Genomic DNA, 27,559 nt, shown 5'->3' with positions numbered 1-27,559 from the left:
AAATAATAATAATTGAAATACACACTGTCATATTTTTTATCATTTATTCCAAGAAAAATTGTCAAACATATTTACAGCAAAAAAGACGATGCTTTGTCAAACATCTAATGGCTCCTGTCAGCTTCATTATTTTACACAACATCTTGAACATTATTTATGAACACACTGGAAATATGCACTAAAAAGAACAAAGATATTATACACAGTTTGTTTGAGAACGGTGTGGCTCTGTACGGTGTTTACAGTGAGGCAGTGACACATTTTGCATAGTGTAAAGTGATTTCAAGTGGATTTATAACTAGTCTGAAGAGGAGAGAGAAATGAAACAGACGGATACAGTGACAGCAGGTTAGTGGAGAACAAGGTTTAGTATAAAGATCCTCAGTTAGCATATGCACTATCAACCACAGCAATGCCATTTACAGTCTTTAACCATGCTAAGTTTAACACTTCATGAAACAGGAGTATTACTGGACGCTGCTGTGCAGGTTCCGTACTCTACATCCCAAAGAGTAAATCACAGATTTACACTAATCCTTACTGAAAAATTAAAACTTTCATCCCAAAGCTGAAAACCTTCATGTTTGAGCAACAGCTGTGTGAGCGTTCAACAACTACAGCTCCCACAAGTGTCAGAAATCGATGCAAAAACACATTTTAATCGTACGGTTATCGTTATTCATAAACCTCACTTTCAGGATATGCTGCATAATTTTATCAAAGATCTGAAACGGGTTTTTTTTTTCTGATTCTGATGTCGATTTTAAAGGTGGGGAAAGTCAGGGATTACTGATGCGCAATATTTTTTAACTTGTGCTGCAGACAGTGTTAACATTAACAAAGGTGTCTGCCTTGGATGCAGATTTTAGAGCTTGCAGTAAAATGTAGATTTGTAACAGTATGATTCAATAAAAACGTTACGTAGATTAATAAATAATAATAAACAGTGTCAATAAATTCAAGCACAGACTCTCAGTTCAGTTGCGATGCAGAAAGATGACGAGTAATGGTCCAATTCGAAATCTACTCAGGGCATTTTGTCCAGCATTCAATACTCTGGAAATAAAGGTTAATTTCGCCACTTTTGGGAAAAGTAATATGCAAATAAAATATGCAAATATCTGCCCTATTATAGTGGTGAACCATGTATATCTGTCTGGCGCTAATTCAAAAGGAAATCCTTTAAAATAAAAGTCACAGCCAAATCCAAATCTAGTTTCCTCCACATTTATTTTGGATGCCTTAGGAGCTTCTTGCGTCGACGCAGTTGGTTTTGTGATCCTGATAAGCTTTAAGTTTACACGCAAGACACTCCTAAAACATTTTCTAAATATTAAGGGTGAGCTGCGTGTCTATATGTAAACAGCCCAATTTTTCCGCTTAACTTTACTCCAACATTTTCCTGCAAGTTTCCAAAGAAAGTCAGGTTGAGCTGATGTGAAAATGCAGCACGAAATATTTGGTAATTTAGCAACAAGCATGCATAACGTAACAGGATGAAGAAAAACAAACGTGGAGATTTTGTGAACGCATTATTATATCTCGTAGTAATGCAGACTCATCGAATAGCATCTAAAACCGTCTTCCTACGGAGTCAGGACAAACAAACTGCATCAAGACACAAAAGAAACGCAAAACACATTTTTCCAGGACACTTTGGGGAGCTGTAAATGTTGAATGCAACCAACACGAGCTTAGCAAAGAAAAATACCACACAAAGAAATTAGTCAGAGGTTATTTCAAGATCAAGAGTCTGAGGTAAAACAAATCAGAAAGTAAAACTCGGCTAAATGAGACTGTTTAGGTAGATATTTCAGAGTGCTGAGAATGAGGTAGGACCACACGACAAAATGCCTCAAAGTCTACGAATACTACTGTGGAGTCACTGAACCAGAAAACCACGCAGTGTTAAGAAGATCTGTGTTAGAGAGTCTGAAAAATACATACTATTCCACTGAATCCCTTTTATAAGCTTTCCCCTGTACGCTGAAGTTACTCTCTGTTTAATCTAAGTTTAAGCATTCTGTAGATTTGAACGTTAGCATTTTGTTCTCTCTATTTTCCTGGAGATAAGAGTTTTTTCAAGTACTGTCTCACCTGTAGATCAGCCAACACGTAGTGATCAGTTTTCATGAACAGAACACAGACTGTATAAGAAGTGGACGTATCATATTGGCTTGAAGGGTGAAGAAAAGTCTGTATGATGATGTTTAAAACTATGGTCCCTTTTTGTAGGAAATGAAAAATAAGTCTGATAATTCAGCATTTGCTAACAATGCTCTTGTCCAGACTAACTGTCGTCTTAATAAAGTCTCATGTGGCTCCAAAAACCAAGATGGAGTCAGCTCAGCTGCAAACTGGAAGCTTAAACACCCTAAAAACGTACATCCACGTCTCACATAGTCTGTGATCAGAGCATGAACTAGAGCAGACAGTCAGTGTAAGGCTACAACCTTGCCCTGCCTGAGTCTGTTGTACACAGCATTACGTGCCACTGCAAAGTGCTCGAAGCACTTCAATAAAGAACTGAAGGAATGAAGGAAGGAAGGGGCCGTCATGATGGATTTGGGGGATTGTTTCCAGATGACAAACCTTCAAATCTACTGAGAGAGTCCCAAAAAAAAAATCATGAAAGATTCAGCCGCAGAGGGCTCAATACTGCTGAGGTGTTAAAAACCACTGCTCAATATCTCTTTATGACACATTTGCATGTTAACCACTGACCCGATATCTTGTTTTCAAACATTACATGAGTCTGTAAGAATTCCTTAAACGCCACTCAACATCCTCGATATATATAAAAAACATTCAGTACAAAGTTACCAAAAACCCACCAACTGATGCAGTGATGATAAAAAACAGATAAGATAATAAGTCCAGCAGGTGCTCTTTGGATTGAGATCGGGGCCAATGAAACCGGTTTGAATTCCCTGCTGGACGACGTTTGGTTACAAAAAACACAGTATTGCATGGAGTTGAAACAGGCCTGCTACTTCTTAAAGGTGTTCCATCCTTTTTCACCTTTAAATGTTCACATTTGTTTTGTTTCTGCCTCCAGAGGGTGGCACAATTTCATGAAACATCTTAACCACCCTTACATGAGCGACCAGTCTTCTATTTAAGCTCAATTTTCAAGGAGGAAAGAAGTTTCTACATTCTTACTTTACATCCACGCAGGTTTTCTGTAATCTTGAAAGCAAGAGCTCTCATTGGTGGGATGAAAAATTTGCTGGCAGGAATGAACGAGTCAAACACGGTTTTAGTCTCATGGATGAAGTTTCTTTCCCGCTTTTTTGTATTTTCAAAGATCCAATCGCACTTCTGTGAGTCATCTCTAAGGCACATGGTTGAACGGGGAGCATGTGGGGAAAGAACCTGTGGATTCTCTAACAATCAGTGAGAAATGTAACATATCCACGTTACAGTCAGATTATCTGTGCCACTGAGGCGTTAATTTCAAATATTGGAGAAGAGCAGGCCTGTGCTGGGGATGTCTGGAACAAAAAATCATCAAATATAAAAACAACATCCGTCTTTAACCTGGTTTCACATCCAGTCAGCTCTCGGGGACACCTGACACATGTGGGTGACAGTGATTGTAACTGGAAGGTGCTGGAAGTACACTGTAGTTTGACTTTGCATACAGTTTTTGTCTCAGAGTTTTGGAATCATCGTGGCATCCCGCTCAGATTATGATTGTGGATTCTTCACAGTTCAATTTGTCCGTGTCCCTTTTTTTGTCCATCGTCGAGACCATGTCCCAACGTAAACAAAGCTGTGGAGACACAAAGAAGAGACGGGTCAGAATGGAGAGACAGCTGATAATATCTAATATTTCATTCTTTTTAAGCCTTTAGTATTTCCATAGATGTACCAAATCTCACAAGGCAGAATCAACCCAGAGAGTGACGTACAAAGATATACGAAACTTGCGTGTGATCACGAGGTATTACTGCATGCTCACAAGAGAGTTGAGCATGCTTAAAAGAAAGTATTTGCCTACACATGTAATACTTTCTTGTACTAATAATAAATTATTGATGTAAGAAATGAATAAACAAATTAAAAACAGTCACATGAGCATTCACAGGGTTTCACCATTACAAGGAACTCCTTCGTGAGTGAAGATTCGTGTCTGCTGCACACAAGAAACCCTTGTTTACATTTTTGTTTGCAGAGTACCTCAGAATTTGAAGTATTTTTGCCAACATATTTTAAAGTTTTGATGCATATATGATGAAAGACGTGTTGGATATTTTCAGAATATGGACACATGATATTGTTCTGCTCTGAACAATGCCATGTTTTGAATGCAACACGTTATATTTCAGATGTTAGCTCAGTATTTTTTATGCTTTAGTGAAAAGAAGAGTGATGGTATGCCCGGATTTGGTCACACTCCAGCCACAAACTGAGTCCATTTATGTCAAGATGTGACAGGGGTGCATATTTTGACATCTTACTTAATGTCAAACACACTGTATTATACGAGGGAAATTCTGATGAGTATTTGTCTGGTTATAAAACATTATTTTGAGCAGTGTCTAGAATTTTAAAGGGTTATAAAAATATTTGTGAGACTGTTCATATTTATCACACTCCATCCTGTTATTGAAAACCACCTGTGCCTCTTATATAATGCATAATGCATTATTCTTCTATATATTCATGCCACAGGCATCATAGGAGGTGTCTGCTGCAGGTACTGATGACTCAGCAGTTCGACTTGCTGTCTAAAAGAGCTGTGTCACACTGACTGCCTCTCATCTACCTGCAGCAGAATGACAACGCCAGCCGACACCTGGGAGTATTCCTGCCTGTGGATGAGTCCAGGTTTAGTCCAGCGCTGTGCTCTAATTATAGCCCAGCGGCTGGCACGCAGCAGCAGCAGCAGCAGCTCAGAGTGGCAGCGGTTTGTTCCTCTTTTTAGGTTGCATAACCTCAGCACATGGTATGAACACAAGTGGGTCAGCTTAGCGGGACGCACGCAGGCTGGAGATGGTGAATAAGGGATGATGATGATGTGCAGGATGGGGACAGAGAAAGTGCTTATGTCACCACCGAGGATGAGCACTTCAAATCTGTTTAAATGTACAGTAGTAAGTTACGGTGTGTTTTTTATAATCAACTTTGATCATCAACAAGAAAACTGAACTGATGTTTTGTTTGGGTTCACAGGGTTCATCGTCTGTCAGCGTCCTCTCAGATAACGTTACTGCCAAGCTGCAACCTCCTATGTTAAAATGTGAAGCCATTGAGGAAGAAGAAAACAACTGCAGTTCCTCGAGTGTCCACTTGGGACTATCTCCAAAACAACAAGTTATCTCCTTTAGAGCCAATATTAAAATGTCAACTTTCACAGCATAAGTTAAAGTGTTTACAGCCTGGTATGAGACATGGTTTAGGTCTCTGGAGCCCATTTATTATTCCAAACAACTGTGTGAGAGGCTTAACATTTTTACAGCCCATCTTTTATGATTGAGGAAAAAACTCACTAATAATTAGCCAAAAATAGGGGCGTGGCTTATTTGATGGATAGTTAAGCTGCTGTAGCTCTTTTATAGGCAGCAAGGCTATTCCCTTAACTCTGCGTCTTTTGGTGCGTCCCATTTGATCTTGGAAGTCAGGAATTCCAACTTGGAAACTCGGATAACTTTGGTAAGCCTGAGCTTGAAATCCAAGCTGGCTTTCTTCCTGTATCAATAGTAGAAAGTTGCACTTTCATGTTGTTATCGCCTAGTATTCGCTAACAATGCTAAAAACAACAGAAGCTAAAGACTCAGCAGCTTTTTCGCGATTCTAGATCAGCTGGAAGTAAGGGGGAACTAGCATTTCCAATATGGCTACCACCATCTTTAGGCTTCACAATGCCTTTCCAGAAACCAACTGCTGATGTTACTGTGAGGCTATGTCCATGCTTTGCATGGTTTATGGTGTTTTGTTCATCTTTAAAACAGTAAAAAGATTCTATCAGAGCTTTACTCAAAGCTTGGCAAGTTTTATTTGATTCAGTGCTGTGATAAGTCGCTTTTTGACTATTCTTTCCATTGATTTGGTAAAGCCTGCAAGTTTAACTTACAAGATGCATGAACAGACATTAACATTTTTCCATCTGACGACTATCGTGTTTCAAATCATGTTAAAGTTTTTAAAGAAGTAACTGGCAATCCCTGGGGAAGTATCTGACTAACTCTTCAGCATTCAGTCTCTTTTCTTATTGTGTTTTTTCTTGTTCTTCCAGCAGCAGCTATAAGAGTCCTCTCTGAACTCACTGACTTCAGACTCCCTTTACGAGTATGTTTTTTCACACCTGAAGAAACGCCCCTCCATGTTTATGTTACACAACTCTACATACTGATGACAGTGAAAGCAGCACGCCTCCCTCAGCACAGACTTGCAGTTCATAGTTAAATTGACGGTTCTCTGTTGTGCTTTCTATGAAAGTAAAAGCTGTTTTTAAACTGGAGCTAATATGATGATGTGGAGTCTTTGAGGGACAGTGAAGGTCTTGTAGTCGAGCGTGCAGACAAACAGTTAAAGAATTCTGAAGAAGATTGTGCATGTCAGACTTTAATCTGTTCGACGGACTGTGACGGGTTCTTTGCAGATGCTTTAGGACATTATGTCATTGTGTGAAGGGAAATCCTGGTACTTAGAGGGCATTTAATGTAAAAATCAAGGGTGATGTGTTTAAAATAAGGATTGACGTATTTTATTGCTGCATGTCTTACAAACTACACGCCTCTGATCTTCATCAGAAACGCTGCTGACTCTTTCTTTCACGTTTCCCCATAAAAACAAATCAGAGTTTATCAAACAGGTGACTTCTTCTGCCCAACGAAAACCCTGTTGTCTGAATCAGCCGTAAGGAACACAAATGCCGGCTGCTCACATCAATGCATAGAACAGTGCAGACGGGCTGATATCTATCAACAGAGCAAATATCGTCCAATACTGATGCTAAACCGGTGCAATAAACAACTTTTAGATCTCTCAATTTGAAGCCACCAACCTCCCCTGATAAATCACTTCATCTCTCTGGACAATGGACTTATGGACTTTACTGGTTCGCCTGCCCTTTTCCTGAAGGATCAGATTGCATGGTCGCCTTTCTTACCAATCTACCGGAGCAATTTCCAAACAGTCTGAACCACTATTTGTGCACACTATCAGGGAGTATATCCTGCAAACCATGATGATTATTTTCATTTAACCAGCCATTGGTTAAAGCAAACTTCTGTACCTATGAAGCCCCCTGTATACTTTTTTATCGGGGAGCAAACATTCAGAAAGGGAGGATGGTTCTGCTGTTAGTAAAATGATCAGAGGAGTAGTTTGTCAGGAGCAAGGTAAAGGTATTGGTCTTGTGTAGTCTCAGGTAAACCACTGAGCAGCACAGAGACAAAGTGGGAGGAGGTAATTCAACCTAAGGGAAGGCTCAAAGTAACCCAACTGTTCATGTGTCCCAAGACAAGACACTAAATCTCTGTGAGGTCTGCAGAGGACCCTGACCTCTGACCTTCCTGCAGAGGAGAGGGTCATGTCTGCTTCCCTTACACAGCAGTCAAGAAGTAGATCACAGAGCAAGCTTAAAGTTACGACTCGAGGCAAAAGGAAGATTTAGGATTCTTGTTTTCGGAGCTTGAATTCCAATTTCTCATAAACTGAGGAGGAAAATGTGACGTAGATTTTATCCAGAAGTGACTTAATGCAGCTGAAGAAGTCTGAACTCATTTTCCTGTGCAGATAAACCCTGATAAACTAACATACAGCAACATATAAACAGTTTAACCTCTCCTCTGGTCGAACGCAGGCTAAAGTCAGTGAATCAGCCTTCTGCTTGTTGCTCTGCTGGATTTACGACGGCTGCATAAATAAGCAAAACACGGGAAACAAGGCGAGGCTTGAGCCCAGCAGATCTTGGACAAACTGAGGCCTGCTGCCTCCTCAGCCTCAGCCAGCCATTTCTTGTTGCATAACCCAGACTGTCTCGTTAAAAACCAGCAGAGACCGGTATCTTTGGGGAAGTGGTGGGGGCCGGGACACTGTGGCAGCTTTCTCTATGATAACCAGTTGGAGAGGGTGTGTTGGCGTTTTATGAGCTCCGGGTGGTTTTGTGGCACAGTGGCATGCCATGTAACACATTCCGCTCTGTGAGCATTCACGAAAACTCTTCATTATGTAAGCTGAGGTGTGTGCTGCCTTCAAGTTCCTCCACATGTTGATCTGACAGAGCGTTTCCGAAAGTTAACCAAAAACAACCGACAAACCAAAACAGAACCAGCCAACTGTAATAAACCATCACAACGAAGGAGCTTCAACTTGACAATTAAGGATTTTTATTAATAATGACTGAAAAACTTAAAGGACAGATGAATTCTAATAAAACCTGATTCTTATTTTTACATCTTATGAAGTCTACACGACTCATAAATACAAACGTTTCTGTGCTACTCCAGCAAACTCTTTCAAACAGGCAGTAAAGGCACCAAAGTACGCCTTTAGAGTAAAGGGCTGTGATGAAAGAGCGTCTGGTACAAGCAATGGTTTCTACCAGTGACGGGCTTAGGCTGTTATTCAAAGGTTCCCTTGGAAAAAAATTCAACTCTTTTGTAAGCAGAAACACCCTCAACAACCTGAGTCTCCACTGACAAAGCCATTTTGTTATTTTAATCTTGCAATCTTGCAAATCGGAAATCATCTCTGGTCGCTTGATAAAATTAGAATGTTCTGAAGCAACTCATTTCCTCGACGTTCTCAAGGAAGTTTAAATTCGGACCAAGTGACTAATCTAAAGAGAAGAAAATAATCAGAAAACAATCAAAGCGGAGCACAGTTTATCCAACACGGCTAAACACAGGATCACAGAGTCTGCAGCTACTCCTGAGGTGTAAATGATGGTTTAAGTCAATGACTTGTAGCGACTTCGTAGAAAGTGATGTAACCAGTTTCTAGTTTCAAAAAGCCATTCAGCTTTCTAACAAAGTCCTTGTTGTGGGACAGTCTGAGCCTGTTAGTGCTGGAAATAAGATGTTTTAGCAGACTTTCTATGATCTACTCTCAGTTCCCCAAAGGATTACAGTATATCGCAGCCGTTCCAGCTCTGTGACAAAACTATTACCTGGACAAGTTTCAAAACCTGCTGATCACTTCCAGACAGAAAGTTGCACAATTTCGGATGTGGTTAAATAATCAAACAAACACTGACTTAAAGTTTGTTTCTCAGCTGCATCACTCAGATAATCCTGCCATCTTGAAGTTCTTATATTCTTATCAGTCAGTCGATAACAGTGGTGACACAGCAAATCCGAAAAATCCCCAATAATATTATGAAGCAGGGACCAAACCCAGCTTTCTACAACAGATGCCTACCACGCCTGTTACCATCTATTATTTACAGTCCAAAATCAACGCAGTCTGCTGTGTCAGAGCCATTTAAACAATACAGGGAGCCACTAAGGCCAAAATATGACCATGTCCAGCACCTGCAGCCGGCTCTGTGGCTCTAATAGATGGTGCTCACTCTGCAGGGAGATTAACGCGGCGTTAAGGGCTTAAAACCCATTAGCTTCCACACAGTCACTGTGAATGGGCACAGCGAAGTGGAAAAGATGTGGTTACGTGGTATTACCGAGCGCTGTGGGACTTTCTAGACTTTCCCCGGACTGAACTGGGATCAAATCTGTTTATTATTAATGGAGAAACGACTTGAAAGCAGAAGCAAGCTGGAGCTTTCCTGTCCGACTGTTGAATAAACACGAGAAAACAAAGCCGTAGTTCCCCGGGATCATTTGTGTAGAAACTCGTTTTTGCAGTTCTTGCTCTGAAGCCTGAGGGCCCAGAGGAAATATTTACAAGCTTCTCAGCTACTGAAAGCTCACTTTTACGAGCATGTTGCATAAGAACGCCAATGCGCTCATCACACCCACTCCCAAAAATCTCATAAAGGTGGCCTCCCTCTGGCGAGTCCCTCCGAAATACCCCCTGCTGTTTGAGTGGATTCAGAACATACCAAACTCTGGAGGAAATTAAGGTTTGGAGACAGCGGTTTGAAGGAAGAGGAGCAGCAACCACATTCACTGAAAATTATTTACATAAGATGGAAGAACCATGCAGAGATAAATGCCCACAGGAGGGAAATGTATTGATATTAAAGTATGTGGAGGAATTCAAGCGTGCACAGCAAAGACAACACCCTGAAAATGCCTCAACTTGTAAAATGCCAGCTCGTACTGTCAACAAAAAAAACAAGACTCCAAAAGTAAAGACTGTAGATGAGGGGAGAGCAGAGGCTCACAGCACTCTGTCCTGGTTTAGACAGAGGCGGCACATGGCAGGCCCATAGGCAGGCAGTGAGAGGACAAAATGTTCCAGACGTGATCTGTAAGCTGTGAACCAGGAGCAGCGCGCTCATTGTCCACCAGAGGAAGAGAGAGGGAGAGAGAGAGTGAGAGGGAGGAGTGAGGCAGAGGATGAGCAGGAGGATGTCATAGAAAACACAGATGCACATGGTTCTGTTTTGATGCTGAGGATATCAGTTTTTGAAGGGATTTCCTGCTCCTGATCCACGCCGTTAGAGATTCAGCCATTAGAAATCAGCAACGTTTATTCCCTTACATAACTCAGCATCACTCTGTGCACTGTGGATGGAAGTGCTTCTTCTTTTTAGTAGATTTCTCTTCTCTTCAAAGATAGCAGACTTTTTTAAAAGAGTAACTTAAAGGTGTTGAGCAAAGGGCTCACATGCTGATTGGTTAAAAGATTTCAGCATGTAGACTAAATCTGGAGGTAAAATCACGTTTATGCCAAAGGAGTCTGGTGACTTAGAGGAAAACAATGTTGCACTGTTTCTGATTTTGAGCAATAAGCTTCTTACTCCGGCACAAAAACTTCTACCTCTGATAAAGTTTTCAGCCGCTGAAGCTGTTTTCACACTTGCACGAAACTTTGGGCATGGGCTGCATGTGTGAACATAAACAGATGTATCTTTCACCCCGACTCTTCCTTGATTTTTCCCGCCAGCCTCCAAAATCTTGCACAAGTCAGGGTGATCTGATGTCAGAAGCCAGAAGGTCATAATCTGAGAAATTCGACGCCGCTGGGGAAAGTGATGCCGCTTGCATCATGCTGACAGTGCGAGCCCAGAACAGCGACACATAACAGGGTGATTAAAATAACCACGGTTGGAGAAGAAGGATCATCTTCAAGGCGAGAAGCTGTAGCATTGATACAAATGTAAAAGGTGTCATCAAAGTATCTCATCCTCGCCTACCAACACCGCTGCCCTTTGTGCAACAGGGCTGGACTTCACACTGTCAGGTACATGTGCGTTCCTTCAAAACCTCAAGTATGCACATGTGAATAGGCATTGGGTTTACATCCCGTCCTGTCAGGAACAAAAACTGAACTTGTACAGGATCTGGTACATTATTTGTACCAATGATTACACTGCACCTCTCATAGCTCATTTATAACTGCTGAATGATGCAATGTTTTTACATAAAAGTGAATTAAAAACTAAAATATTTAAGCGACAAAGCAAGGCCAGGTGTAAAAATCTGTGAATCCCTGCTTCACATTAAGTGTCTGCTGCTTTTTATGTGAGATATTGGATGTTTAAACAACTTTTAGGAAGTCCGTTTTTTGAATAATTTAACATTTCATATACAACGTGAGTAACCAAACGATTAATTGTGAACACAACTGAGAGGTTTGTTGATAGTGTCAATAACTGTTTCAGCTAGTTACTGCATCTTGAGCTTTTTCTCTTCATCTCCCTCTATCCCTCTCTCCAACTCAGTCTCAGCAGATGTGTGTCTAACATGAGTCTGGTTCTGCTCGAGGTTTCTGCCTGTTAAAGGAAGTTTGTCCTTGCCACTGTAACTTGCTAAATGCTGCAAAGTGCACTGCTCATGGTGAATTTAGATGAGATCAGACTGAGTCCTGTCTGTATGATGGGACTGGATCTTATCCTGTCTTGATGTTGGGTCTTTGTTAATAATATAGCATAGAGTACAGTCTAGACCTGCTAAAGAGTCTTCAGATAATATTTGTTGTGATTTGGTGTTATACAAATAAAGATTGATTCATTGAAGAAATGAATCCAAACAAACCGATTCAGATTCTATTTGATGGTGGTCTTTGTTTATAGGGATGGGTACCGAATCCGGTACTTTTATAGGTACCAACTGAATTCCGTCGGTACTACCGAGTACCGACTCACGTAAAATGAAACGGTACCTTGTTTCGGTACCTGAACGCATCCCTGTGACTGTGAGGGAGTGGATGAGTAGGTGATTTTCCATACTTTCGCCCTGTAATAAAGTCAGAGACTGACCGGGTGGACGTCTCTGCTCTCTGCATCTGCGCAGGAGCGCGCCAAACGGAGCCGGCAGCTGACGGTCGCACGCACTCACCGCGAGGCTGAACTCCATGAGGATTAAGTTTATTTTATACAGTCTATGGTTGAGACTGACTCTCTCGCTCCGACTACTTGCCCTGTTTATAACCGTTCCTGTGTGCGTGAATGCCCAACAAGTAAGTTGTGTGTCCTGTTATTATAAAGAGACCGAGAACTGACTTTTTCACGTCCGCAGACATTCACGTGTGTTCATCGATAAACTCCTGAAAGAGCAATTAGACGCCACGAGCACGTGTCAGCTAATATATCTAATCACCTATATAATCCTGTTTCTGTTCATTTCATGTTAAATTAAATAAATATGTTAAATTAAACTAATTCGAGATTTCATTTTTTTTTTTTTAATTAACATTTATTACCATATAAACACACAAAAGTACCAAACATTGGTACCGTTGAGTACCGGTACCGATTCCCAGGTACCGGGTATCGGAACCGTATCGGTTCAAATGTGAAAGGTACCCATCACTATTTGTTTATATCGAGATTTTGCACCTTCACCATCAATAACTCTTTGCACTTGATCACTAAACCCCACAGCGGTGTAATATGGATGTCCCATAGAATGATTTTATGTTGCATTTGGACCCTGCAGAAGCAAAAGCTGCAAGATGTAAAAACAAACAAACACGTTGCTGTTCTCTACACCTTTTACAGTCACGCTGTTTTTATTTCTGATGATGACTGAGCAGCTGAACATTTCACCACAGCATTCCTCCTCCATGCTTTTTTACATTTCTGAAAGGCGTAACAGTCCGGCCTTGAACTGGGAATGTAAAAAGGACTAGAAGAATGAGTTCAAAGAAGAATAATGATGCAGTTTAATAGACTCCAGTAATGAGCTTAGGATGCTGATGTTACTTTTGGAACCTACTGTAGAGCTTTATCATGATCCTAAAGTGATCAATGTAAACAAATCCGTCCAATCACAGAGGCTCTCATAGACTCTTCTAGAAGCTGTGAGCTGGATATGTTGTGTCATCACTCTCAGTGTTCTGTCTGTGTCATGTCTCCTCGCTGTGCTGTCGTCAGCTGTCCCTCCGGTTGACCAGCTCCTGACATAAATACACACGGCCCCCTCCCCTCCGTGTTTACAGCCTCTAATCCCCCCTCCAACAGATGACAGGTTTTCCCATTGAACCGGTGCAGAGAGAGGCGCATTGCGTAACATGCTATCCCATCATCCCGCGAGAGAATGAGGCCAGTCTCCAGCACGCAACCGCGCCTTCGGAGCCAGCTGGGAGCTGAGAGAGGTTACGTCACACGGCGAGGGGAGGGGCGGGACATCTCTGGGACAGGCGGGGCTCGCAGTAAAGATTTAACGGGGAGTGGTCGGCGCTAATTGTCACACAAAACAAGGGGCTTAGTCCTGGTCAATGGAGAGTTCAAGTTCAGACAACAGGCGGACGATACGGGTCAGCGGACATCAACGCGACCGCAGATTGATGTGCCGCAAGATGTTTCCGCTCTAAATAACAAACTGAGACAATTAAAATGGAACTGGGACACTTTGACGATGTCACTGCGGCAGAAGAAGTTACTTCCTGCAGAGCGGGGATGTTTGTTTTCGGGGGAGTCAACAATAACCAAAATATTATCCCAGGAGGCAGTGGGGTGGACGGAGTTATGTCATGAATGCTGAAGTTAAAGCCCTGGCAGTCTGACATTGTCTCCATTATTACTTTTTAAAGGGGGTTAATATGAAGACGTCTTGTTTACTGCATTTAGTTAACTCTTATTTTGGACTCAGGTGTTTTAATTTTCCTGATGTTTAATCTTTACTTTCCTCAAGTTGGTTCTGCTTTTTTGTGCATGAATATCTTGACACTATCTTCTTCTTTTTTGCATTCATCTTGTTTTCATTCGGGTCACTTCTTGCATTTCTGTTATTTATTGTAAAATGCTCTTAGCTGCATTTTGGTGTGTTTCAAAAATTAAATTTGAAAGCTACTTACTCCTTATTGCTTGTATAATCCCAACTGTTTATACCATGTGTTATATTTGTATATATCTTTAAATTTGTATTCCTAATTTATTTATTTATTTATTGGGTTTTTTTTAAATCGTATTTAAATGTTTTCTCTATTTGTGCTCAATTATTCTTGTACTACTCTTGCTACCATGTCTGTGTTGCTGCAACTTTTTTTCAGTGTGACATTTCACAGTCAAAAGCATCCAATAAAGGTAAACAAAGGTGTTGCATCCAGATAAAACGTTCAGAGGAGATCCTTTCCTGTGTTTTTATGATGCTAACTAAAAGTGATCTGCTTCAGCTTCCGAAAGACGTTCACCTACTTTCATCAAAGCTGCTCTGATGATCGGGTGTTACTAGCAAAGATGAGATGAGTCACCTCATATAAAGATTTATATTTCCTTTCACCTGAGGGTAACCAAAGAGCAGAGCTGTCTGCTCCTTCAATCAAAGAACATGAAATATTTGTGTTTACATTTCATCTGAGTTTTTAATCACTTTGACTTCAATGAAAAAGAATAAACTATTTTCACTCAGGTAAAGTAACATTAGGCTATTACTAGCTGATTAATACACAGTAATTTTCCAATCATAACGCGATGAAGTCAGTAATGAAAGCTCAAGAGGGGAGGCATTAAATCTGAGTCCAATCCGTGCATGCATATGTGTCTGTTTACTTTCTGTCCAATACATAGCTCTGCTCTAGTTTCAATATTCTCAAACAGGACATCAGCCAAACTTTAAGAGTTTTAATTGTCAGTGAAAACATCCAAATACCACAGAGAGGAGTGACCTTGCAGCCAGCACTTTGAAGCAGACAGAAGTCAGATTTCTGAGAGTTCACTGCAGATGTAATTAACTGAGAGGTGTTATTACGAACTGAAATAACCTCATGTACAGTACACAACAAGTTAAGGCACCTGTGCCAAATACCTGTGTGTTCTGCTTCACCCTCACACACCCACGCTGGCCCTCGGGCTGGGGTTGCACCCTGCAACCTGCTCAGTTCCCAGTGTTGATCCTTCCCTCCTCTCCTCTTACCTAACATCAACTTTACCTCCACTTTTATATTTGCTCATTCACAATCTCAGCCGTGCTGTGACGTTGTTAATCACATGATGCACGCTATAAGCACCGTGATAACCAAATCAGTGGCTCTGAGTTTGGCGTCCTGACGTCAGCACTCAGCAGATACTTTCTCTCCTGTTAATCCTGTTTCCTTGATGATGACGTGAGAGGCTCTGGCAGAAATCAGGAGCAGCTAGGCTTAAGGACTATTTGGAGAGAAGGGACGAGGTCAACGTGTTGTCTGACATCTTGTCAGAGACTGGAAGTTCCCACAGCCTCTCAAACTAATTCAATCATTATTTTCCTTTGTGGTTTTCTTTAATGAATGTTTTGTTTATAGTTTTGACATAGAGTGGTCTAGACCTCCTATGTTTGTAAAAGCGTCTTGAGATAACATTTGTTGTGATTTGGCGCTATACAAATAAAAATTGATTGATTGATTTATCACAACTTGGTTCTTTTGTGCAGAAGCAATAATAGCTTTAAGCTTCACATATTATTTCCTGCTCCAATCTTATTCTAACAAAGTCCCTGTCTGCTGTGAGGATTATAAACAGACGCCTGTCTAATAAAGTGATTTAGATAAGCGGAAAGGTTAGTATTTTATAACTAGGCCCTCTTTTTGCATATTTTAGGGTTTGCATGACAAATATGTGGAAAACAGTTTTGGAAATACTCATGTAGATTGATTTACCATGCAGCAGTGAGACAGGCTGTAATGTAATCGTTGGGGGAAACACTACCAATCAAAGTGTGCCCACTAAAAGTTCTACGACCGGCAAAGATTATTAATCGGAATTACTTCGTTTTTGTAGCCATAAACAGCTGCTTCCACCTATTCTCTAAAGCTACCGGACTCCAGATCTAACTCTCTCTTAATGAAGAAGTCTAACTCTCGTAGGGGTGTGCGTGTTTAGTCGAATATCAAGACAAAGGCTCCACGTGCCTGAAGTGCTGTTTTGAAGCCGATCGTCGGCGGGAACCATATTGGAAATGCTGAACTCAACCTAACTTCTGTTGAGGTAAAGAGGTGGGCTCATTTTTTTGTACCAGGCTGTAAACGTGTTTATTTCTGCTGTAAAGATCGGCTTTTTTGAAATTGTGTGTATGTGGTTTCCGGTACTTCCGGAGCCAGCCTCAAGCGGACACTCGAACTGCAGTTTCAAAATAGAGTCTTTTTCTTAAAGAGACTCCTCCTAAACTTTAGGAAACCTCAACTAGCACTGGAATAGATGCATGTTTGTCTGATGAAGTTCCAGTTTTGACCTCATGCTAAATGTAAAGTGTGTCGACGTTATGATGAATGTCACTCCTGAAATCAAACACTGAACAGTTTAAAGTCAGCTCTGGATACTGGGAGTAATTAGGAAAAGGGGGTGAGTGAAAGGTCGTCTCCTGAACAAAGGTACTAAACCATTTAAACCAGTGACTTAACCCAACTTGGGGCTATTAAACCAGTGACGCTGCAGTCAGTGACCAGGGCAGTGAGGGCTAATAGCGTCAGCTGAAAGGAAGATTACCTGTTTTCAGCCCGGGTTTACCACCGGACACTGTTCTCTTTAAGCCAGAGGTGCTGAATCCTGTGTCACTGGTTTTAATTCCTTCTAATCACGACAGCAGCTCACGACACTGAAAGCTCCTCCTCTCTGTTTGAGGTGCATGATTCCCGGAAATAAGATACTGCGGTTTCTTTTTAGACACAGCAGCTTCTTCTGCTCTCCAAGACCAACTTCATGGGGGATTCTGGTAATTCATGTCCACTAAAATATCTTATTTAGCCCCCAGCAGGCTTAAGTTGTTATTCCAAGTGTCTGAAAACATTACAGGAAAAATCCCTGCAGAGAAAGGCTATTTTTGTTAGAGTAAAGATTATTTTCTGAGCAGAAAACAACCCTGACATTGCTTTCTTGAGGTTCTCTGGTCTACTGCTGCATTAACCCTTCAATAAGTTTGTAATATAGGCTTGTATTAGATCCAAAGACGCTTTAGTTGCTGAAGAGTGCAAACAAACTATCTGATAGCATGCATCAGTTGATGAGGAACTTATATTTCCATAAATGTTACATATCTGTTTTTATCAGTGGAGTTTTGTGACTTTAAAGAAAGAAATGCTAAGGCTTTGCCTTGCTAAAAGAAACCTGCTATCTCAGCAGGGATCCTTCCTCAGAGACTCATAGTAACAATCTGAGCCTGTCACAGACATAAACAAGAACTTTTACGGTCACACTTTGCATGTTATTGCCCCAAACGATCATGTTCCGTTATTACAGCCTGCTGTTGCAAACAGCTGAACCAATTTGAAAAGTTTTGTACCTGCAGTCTCCAAACAACGGGGCGCATGTTTGAAATACCACACATTTACCCTTTAAACACACTTGATTTTATGTTAAGTGACACTTGTGTATATTAAATAAAGGAGGTGTGCTTACCTGGGGAGAGAGGGATCCCTTCTTTGACTGGTTGGGTTAAAAGGGGTGACGTTTGGGGGAAGGTTGTCACGCTGCACACGTGACTTGGTCCATCCGCACCTCCAGCTGGAAGGCGTCTGGCCGGTCCTGAGGGTTGACTGCGAGCATGTCCTGGAGGAGCTTCTTCACCCCCTCCGACATGGAGCTCCTGGCCTTCTGCGGGATGTGCAGAACCATCTTTGGGTTCTCCAGCAGAGCCTCCCCGACAGGTACAATCTCTGTGCCCTGACGGATGTAGGTGCCCAGCAGTTCACGCTTGGACTCTGCGTCGATGAAAGTGATGCGCTCAACCATCGCCCAGATGATGATGCCCAGGGCGAAGATGTCTGCTTTGGCTGTGTAGTGGCCCTCCCACACCTCGGGGGCCATGTAAAAGTCCGAGCCACAAGCCGACGACAACCAGAACTTGTTTATGTTGACGATGTTGTTCTGATTGCTGCATTTACCGCCTGCTGCTGCTGCTGGCACGTCTTCCATGTTCTTTGAGTTCATGCCAGCACAAACTTTACTGAGGCCGAAGTCGGCCACTTTGAGGACCGGTGTGCCAGATTTCTGTGAGATGAGGATGTTGTCTGGTTTCAGATCGCGGTGCACAATGTTATTTTTGTGGAGGAAAGCTACAGCGCTCGTTAGCTGGCGCATAAAGCTCCTGTTGGTGTGGGGGTCGGGCCGGCGGGACAAGATGTACTGGTTGAGGTCCCCACCCTCACAGAACTCCATGACGAACCAGAGATAGCATGGCTCCTCGGGGTGACCCAGGATGCGCTCCCCTGCAGCGTGCAGATTGAGGATGGACAGATTAGAGAGATAACAGAAGACAAACTGGAACAGACGTCAAACTAGGACATTTATTCAGTTACAACCAGAGCCAGAACACACCCAGGGCTATGAATCCCACATAAGAAACCAGCTACTTCCCTGCCTGTTCAGAGATGTGTTTGACTGCTATGACTGAGCAGTGAGACACATTTGTTATGAGAAGACTTCAGCTCTTCCTCTGGTGACATAACAACATAAACATGGTTTGCAATCGCGTGCAAAAGATGATATGACACAATCTGTTGATATGTTCAGATGTGCTGCTTCAGAGAGTGTCGCGTGTGATGTTTGAAACCGCAAACCATCGCAAATGTGGCTGCAGATTTCACACGCTGAGGATGTACCCTGTCGCTCTCAACTACTACAACTAGGAAGTGTTGTTAGCCGGGGCGGTAAGCCAGCTGCATCCTGACTCATCTCAGTATCACTTTAAGTCATGGATGATGCTGTAAACAAATCCAACAAGTTACATGTACGGCTTGTGGTGTGACATATGGCATTTCTATTCGTTATGCTTAAGGCAAAAACAGGACATGTTTGACATTGTTTCATGTGGATCTCTCAGGTTTGACTATTTCTTGAACAGTTCCAGGCGTAAAACAGATCCTGACAGCGCTCCGAGTGACGAACCGTGCAGGAACCATCTCAAACATATTGATGACGTTACTCATCTGACTATCCCTGTTGTTTATCAGCAAATATTAATGTGTACATAATGTTCTGTCACTTGCTTACAAGTCTCTATAAGGTTTTAAACAAGCCTGCATTACTAATTCTTTGTTATTTTACATAATCTTTGTGAACTTTTCACTGAATCTCTTTATTATTCCTTATTCATTCAACATTGCAGTCACTTCTTTAATGTCCTCTTTGCTTTAACAAGTTTTTGTCACAGTTTTTTTTTGCATGATCATGATTTGAAGCATTCAGCTGTTGTGTTTGGTTTCCATTTGATTTCTTGGTTTCATCCAGCATTATTTAAACTTGTTTTAGTATCCCTGGTATGCTTAAAACTCCTGTTTCTTCCCCTCATTGTTATGCACTCTGAGTCCCCTCCCCCTCTGTCAAAGATGCTTTACAAATCGAGTTTCAGCCCTTGTGTTTAGCAGCATTGTTGTCTCTTTCGTAAGCTTACATCAGCAGGTTTTCCTCCATTAGAATCTGGGGTTTCTGCATGTTTATCACTCCATAAAGTCACCAGATTTGTCTGATTTTAGCAGAAGCCCTCAGAGCACCTCAATGTATGTTATTTAACATGTCAGCACTCCTATTCCCGCAGCCCACAGAGGAATGCACCTTCTAGAAACTGGCTTTCAAAGTGTGCAAACAGCTCTCCTCCCCCACACTGACCTGCCCCAATCATCGACACTCTAAGGGCTGCGTTACTTAACTTGATTTAGAGAGCCAAGACAAAGGCTAGGAGGGCGTTTAAATCATAAACAAACCTTGAAAAAGACTACAAACATACTGACTTCATCGCCTGTAAGAGGAGTCAGCTGGAGGTGAATATATGAATATTTAAACAGCAGTCGGATAAAAGAAAAGCAGCTAAATCTGTGCACAATCGCTGTTAAAATGCTGTTTAATCAGCATTCAATAGCATTGTTACTCCAATCAGAGGAAGATACACTAAACAGCTTCTACCCTCATCTATAGGGTCTGCTGTTCAATAACAAAGAAGCTGATAAGTAGGTCAAACTGAACTGATGACAACAATGATAGAAAGTGATCAAAAACCTACATTTGATCAATTAAATCTCCAGATTTTCATCACAACATCCACCAAGACACTGCGACATGATTGTATAGTGCCCAAATATTCAGTCAATAAGCAATGGGTTAACAAGCTGCCAAGTAGTACACTGTGTCCTCTTGTGAGCTGGGGGAAACACAGTGTACTCAGTATGCTACTATAGACAACATATAGCAGCTGCATACGTCACTGACACATACAAGGCTGCACGATCATTTAATTCATAAAAGATCACTTTTAACTGAATGAGCCTTATTAAAACATAAACACAGGTTATTAATGCAACAGATTTCACATATTATTCAACTTCAATAAATTACACAAACAATGCATTTAATGTAAACAATCTATACATTGAAAAGTGACAAAATATCAAACAACTATGCATCTTTTTTCATTATTTTTCTAAATCAGTGTGTGCATGTGCTTTACTAAACTTATGCCAGAATTTCAGAAACACTGATCCATGAACAGCCCTACAGTGTTTACATAAGAGTCCACATTCAACCTACTTCTGAGTGCATTTAGTCAGATTTATAAACATTAAATGGCTTCTTAAGTTTGCATTTCGATCTTAAGCTTGCAAATGATCTATTGTCATGCACACCGCTTATTAAAAATGATTGTAACCTCATGTTTTCTGGACTTAAGCCCGTTTTCTTGGGATCTCTTGGAGTTCCCTGCATTGTTCGTTAGCATCCTATAGCTGTTACCAAACCAGCAAACATGTTATGCATACCTTTCAGTGAGGTCTCCACCAGTCTCAGGTACTGTTTGGACCTCATGTTCCCGTGGCTCATCTTCTGGGCCATCCCTTTCCTCTGCAGGACGCACTCCTCCAGTTGAACCACATTCTGGTGTCGGTTCTCCAGGCTCGTCAGGGCCCAGAACTCGGCCAGAGCCAGCTCTACATTTTCAGGGGCGTCGCACTGGAGCCTCTTCACCGCCACCCGGGCCCCTGTTTTGCGGGCTATGGCCTCGTACACTACCCCGTAGCTACCCCGACCGACCTCCCGGAGCAGGCTGTACCGAGGAGCGACCACTGCGGCGGGCTCCAGGCGCTCGCTCCCCCGGTGGAAGCTGATGGAGAAGCAGTCGTCGTCCTCCTCTTCCTCTGCCTCCATGGGCTCCGTGTGGTTGTTGTCCTCCAGCGTGCGGGAGCGGAGCACTTTGCCGACATCCCGCTTCATCTTCGCGGCCACACTCCGCCTGCAGCCCCGCAGACCGACACCGAAACCACCGCCTCCTACTCCGCAGTCTCCGCTTACCTTTCTCCTCTTCTTCCCGTCGCGAATATCCATAACTTCTTCTTTGTTGAAAGTAAGCATGAAGGCAGGAGGTGTTTATCTTTCATTACTTAAACTCAAACTACTTTCTGTCCTGACGTCTCCCTGCGTGCTGACTTGGAGCTGTAACGCCAGTCTGTCCTCGGGTTGAATGTTTTTAAAGCGAATAATCAGAAAGAAGTGATGAAGAGGAGCTACAGGCTACACAGCTGTAGGAACTAGTTCACCTTCATAACACAATGTTCCAGCAGCACCTCGGTACAGAGAACAGAGGGCGGGGCTTAGTGCCGCTCTACTGTCCGCTGATTGGCTGAGAGGAAAAACAGCTCGAGGAGATCCTGTTTGGAGAGCAGCGCGAGCGTGCTACGTTTGTTTTTATTTCAGAACAGGCCTTTATAAAAAAAGATTTTATTAAATTATTCGATTTAAAAAACATTTTAGAGATTGTAAAAAACAAAAATAGGAGCGAGCATGTTAGCATGTTTGAATAAAACGAGCCAGAGCAGCGTCAGGGGGCGGGGCCTCGTTCATTTAAACGAGGTGAGGCATGAACCAGGCGGGGGCACGTGTACTCGGGCATGGTCACAAACACAGAGAACACATTGATCATTTACAAACTGGGAACAAAGGCTGATATGGAGACAGAAAAAATGAGATTACACTGAGGGTTTCCCAACTGCATCTTAGGAAAAACAAGATTCGATTTCTAAATCATATTTTCATTCATATTTAATTAGTTTGGTTGAGAATATGGTCTTTTAAATGGTTATATTTCAGAGTTTCTGTTTTTCTTATTAAATTTACTTGTATTTCAGATCAAATCACATCAGAAATACTTAATGTATCCCAGGGGGAAATTCAGTCATTAAAGTTGCTCCTATACACAATAATTAAGAATATCAAATAATATTAATAGAAGAAGTATTAATAAGATATAAATACAAATACAATGAAAATAATAATTATAATAAAAGTATTTACAGAGGACAGAATAAGCTATGTAGAAAAAAAGTGGTTGAAGTCCCCGGAGATCAGGAAGAGGGCACTCTGGCCATGGCGCCTCATTTATGTCATTAAGAAAATAATAATGTGAAATACGAATAAAATATACATTTTTATTATAACTTCCAGCGAGTAAACTCTTTGAATATTGCAAAAACGAATTTAAATGAAACTCTAAGGAGTTGAAAAATTAATTTAAAAAACACAAGAAAATTTGTATTATTTTGCATTTTTAGAATACAGTCAAAACTTTGACAATAAAGTCAAAATTCAGGAAATAAATCCGTGTTTCCTGCACCATGAACAGGGGAAAAATGAACTTGTTTTTTTTGCATTTGGAGAATCAGTACTTATATTGACGATAAAGTCAAAATGTGGAGACTGAACTTTCTGCATAACTTAAACGCATGATTAAAATGAGAGGAAGAAGAAATTCTACCATTTAACTCTTTCCTTCTCTAATCTTTTCATTTTAACTTTATTCTTTGAATTTTTCCTCATCATCATTTCATTAAAATGTAAAAATCTAAAAGTTATTTCCTTTGTTTTCAGTTGTATTTGCCTTAAAACTCTTCTGAAAAACTGAAAACACACATGGAATACTCTTCTCCTGAAACCCCTCAACAGATTTTCATCCCCCCAAACTGCCTCTGGTCAGTCTTCCTCACCAAAGACATTTGCAAAAGCTTCAATCCACTTCTGACTCCAGTGTTTCTTTATTATCTCCTCCCCAGACTTTCAGCTATAGCTCCCAGCCTGCATGAAGAGTGATGTTGATGATTTTTCTTGTTTGATTCCTTAGAGTTCTGCACAGTTAGCAGGTGGACTTTGCACCAGATAAACCTTTGACTTCCACTCTAAACCAGTATCTTAGTTTTTGTTTTCACAAACACACACTGGTCATCGTTTGCAGAGGGATGACACCATTACTTAATGTCAAGATTTCTCTGCTATTTCCCTTTAAATCAATAACCTGATCCGGCATCTGATCCTAGACGTCTACGGGACAAACATTTACATAAAACAGTGAGGAACAGCGTGTTCTTTGTGGCTTGTGTTTGGTTGGTTTTCTGTGCCTCATATTTTTATGTCTCCGTTTGTTTCTGTGAGAGCTGCTCAGTGGTGCATGCAGAGTCACGTGTGCTCAGACATTGGGCTGAACCCCTCCCAGAAAACATCAACACAGACCATTGAGAATAAGTGAGACCATCCTGGACGTCTACTGAAAACTAAGAGAATATGGTAAAGATAATTAAATTTATTTCATTTTCGACTCTTACCACTCACTTAGTAAGAGTTGAAAATGTTAGGATTTAAATGTGATCACATTTTAAGTGTAAATGCAGAGTTTACACCCCACATGCTAAAACCCTACAAACTGTGGATTCAGTCCCTGCAAAGCATGCAGGGCGTATTTAGATAAGTACTTTTTACGCATGCACAACCTCTACTTTACCTTAAAAGACCATTTACTCTCTTTTACAGTTGATACAAGATACACATTTACAGACTAAAAACAGTATTTCGGCAATAATAGGTTAACGGTGATAAAAGAGCCTCCAAAGAGATTTATGACACAGTTATAAGTCTGAAAGCTGGACTGTGACAGCCTGCTTATTAACCTCTCATGTTCATCTGGTTAGCTGACCCTACGAGTCCACTACCCGCTGCAAGTCACACGCCTTTGCATTACTTTTCTCCCTCTTTTGGCGCTCTTGACTGGACCCTTCATATTTATCAAGATGTGCAGTCTGCAAGCAAATTGATTGTTCAAACTTTTATGTAAATGTATGATTTAATGCATGTCCATCAAGCAGCAACCTCCAGCCGCAAGAATTGAAGCCAATGCGGAAGTGTTAAAAACTGCAGTTTCTCTGTTGTCTGCTAGAGGCTGGCTCCAGAAGGACCGGACTCCACAAACACACCAATTCAAAAAAGCTGATCTTTACAGCAGAAATAAACATGTTTACAGCCTGGTACAAAAAATGAGTGTAGTCCTGATAGCTGATTTCTCGATCGGCACACACTGTACAGGGGGTGAATTTTTTCATAAAGTGGCAATTTGAAGATAATAGGGTTACAAATTTTTCATTATGAGAGGCACAGCTGACTTGATTGACAGGCGGGAACACTGCAGCTGTTGGCTAGGAGGCTCAAAGCCCTCCTCTTTACCTCACACTAGCTTGACAGAAGTTCTGTTGAGTTCAGCATTTCCAATATGGCTCCAGTGGTTCACTCTTCACTTTGCTACAGGAAACTTCAGGTAATGTCGAAGACCCTGTGGCATCACATACTGTGCAGGTGCATCACTATAGGTAATGCTGCTGCGGGAACAATATCAACAGGACAATTAAAGGTTGATTCTTATTGCAAGTTTGAAGTTTTTAATTAATTATTGTGTCATACATATATTAACATTCCCAGCCTGCATGAGCTTACAAGGCACTATGAATTCATGCAGTGCAGGGTCTGAGCTCACAGCCCAGTCATTCATTGTCAAGAAATAGAGGAAGAAAATTCAAACAAAATAAAATAAAAATGCACACTACTTAAAGGGACTATCTCGTCTTCTTTTCCAGCTTTTGAGACAAAGTTAGCAAGCTTCAACATTTCAAAATTAAACAATCAGTCCAGTTTTTGCTCATCTCTCCACCACAATATTTCAGTCTTTTTAAGAACGATTTCCTGAAACAATAACTCTCTGAGGTCGTCAAAGTTTGCACAGAACAAAAGAAACCAATTTTCTACTTCATCCAAATCACACAACTCATCAAGCCTGTTTTCTTCTGGGATATTTAGACAATCCATCACTCAAGGTTATTTTTGATGTTTAGTTTCCTCATATATGGATGTTAGAGATGGTGAAATCCTGAATGAGATGATTTTTTAATGTAAAATCTAACAATGGAGTACAAAAAGGAAAGGGAATAAAGTCAGATTATTTGGATTTGTTCTTATTCTTACGAACTTTTACAAACCGTTTCAGTTTTAAAAAGAAGAGGAAAATCATAAGAGATGCTGCTTGTTTGTTATGTTGATGTGAACAAATGCAGCAAATCAGCTCATCAGGTCTCGTCCAGACTAACTTTTAGGTTTACGTCTTAGCCAGAAGTTTGCATTATTAAACTTTGCATGTTTGGAAATCATATTTTATCCAGGGAGTTTCTAAAGAAGTCCTGGAGCTTTGCACAAACAGGAAGAGTTTGTGGATGTGATGCAAGACCTTACTTTTATAAACTAAATGTGTTTGTTTTTATGGTTATTGGCTGCTTATAAACAAAACTCTTCCACGATTTGCAAAATTGACCTCTGAAGACTGCAGACTGCTTTGTGCTGCATGTGAATCTCTGGACTCATTGCTCTTCTTCACACCTCACAGAACCAAAAGTCATCATAACTGACCATCAGAGTGATCAGCCATTCTGAGAGGCTTTTGCGCCAGACGCTGCGAGATAAAAACAAGTCCAGCGTTTTGTGTTATGCCATCCCATTGTGCATTAATCGCCCCACATACCAGTCTGACTGGACTCACAGAGGACACAGCTCAGCGTCCGTAATAATAATCAAAAGGGGAATTTAGTGAGGCTTAGAGCACAGTAGCACCATCAGCAGGAATCTGAGGACACAGGGCCTTATGATGTTCACTGTGCAGAGAGCTGCAAAAAGTACCTCAGTTGAAAAGACTCACATCAACGCTTTTCACATGAGCTGCTGAAAATGTCAAGAAATTTCAGGACAGGGTGCCACTGAAAGTTTCAAAGTTGTTTCTCACATGTCCCTCAGTAGACCAAGGGGGAGGAGGGCGGTCTCAGCAGGACATGATGAAGAAGGGATGCTGCTATTCTTTTGATGTTTACCTGCTCATTCTCACATTGACTCACCCCAAAATGTTACCAGAAGGCAGCAGAAAAGGTCTGGAAAGTTTGCATCACACATGCAGCTCACCCTGAAAATCTCTGTTAACTTCATGAGTATTTTGCAATGTGCAGAAACAGGAAGGGATAGCTTCTTTTTATTACTTATTCACCCTGCTTCTGCAAAATTAGGACTTAAATTACCAACCAAAGCAAATTGTTTTAATAGCCTCCTTCACTCTCTGCTTTTAATCTGTGATCCTGTGGAAGCAGAGCCACATAAGAGGTGCAGAGGTTGAGACTAAGCTGGTCCTCTTGTCCTCCTTTGTTCATCCTTCAGAGGACCCTGACCTCAGAGGTGTGTGTTCCTCCTGACATGTTGTTTGTGAACAGAAGCGGCTTACAAGAACAAAAGGAAGCAGAAACCATGAGCAAATGCTCTTATTACCCTAGTCAATGTCAAATAATCTTCAGCTCTCAGTGTGACACCTTACAGCCTCTAACATTGATGTAAGAAACACTTACTGTCCTGTAAAAAACAAAAGCAGCTCTGGGAAAAAAATAAGAGACACTACAAATGATGTTTCCCTTTGCTTTACAATCTTGGGTTGAATTCAGAGGTGGACAGAGAGGAAGTAAATTAATCTAAGTACTGTCCTTAAGTCCATTTTTTAAGTATTTGTATTCTACTTGAGTATTATTTCTTGGAGATACTTCTAACTTTTACTCCACGAAATTTCAAAGACAAATGTTTTGACTCGTCTACATTTCTCCAAATGTTCTCGTCACTCTCTACTTTTAATCTGAAGTCAGCTGATCAACTTTATTTTCTAAGACCTGATCCCAAAGACAATAAACTGTGTTCCTATAGGTCTGTATGTGGTTTGTCTAAGCAGTGTTGTCGTCCCTCAGATCA

The 27,559-nt window shown here is 41.2% G+C and overlaps 1 protein-coding gene across 1 annotated transcript; it reads right to left on the bottom strand.

Annotated features, from left to right (window-relative positions):
- Positions 1–30: 30 nt before the first annotated feature.
- On the bottom strand, positions 31–22,400 carry stk35 (serine/threonine kinase 35). Its single transcript, XM_034696239.1, has 3 exons — positions 21,241–22,400; positions 17,891–18,699; positions 31–3,775 (listed from the first exon to the last, which is right to left on the bottom strand). The coding sequence occupies exons 1-2, from the start codon at positions 21,827–21,829 to the stop codon at positions 17,957–17,959; spliced, it is 1,332 nt and encodes a 443-aa protein (XP_034552130.1). The 5' UTR covers positions 21,830–22,400; the 3' UTR covers positions 31–3,775; positions 17,891–17,956.
- Between the last annotated feature and the right edge of the window lie 5,159 nt (positions 22,401–27,559).

This window comes from Notolabrus celidotus, chromosome 11 (assembly GCF_009762535.1).
Source record: "Notolabrus celidotus isolate fNotCel1 chromosome 11, fNotCel1.pri, whole genome shotgun sequence".
Taxonomy (NCBI): Eukaryota; Metazoa; Chordata; class Actinopteri; order Labriformes; family Labridae; genus Notolabrus; species Notolabrus celidotus.
Note: the sequence above shows the minus strand (reverse complement) of the source record. Positions and strands in the feature narration are given on the sequence as shown.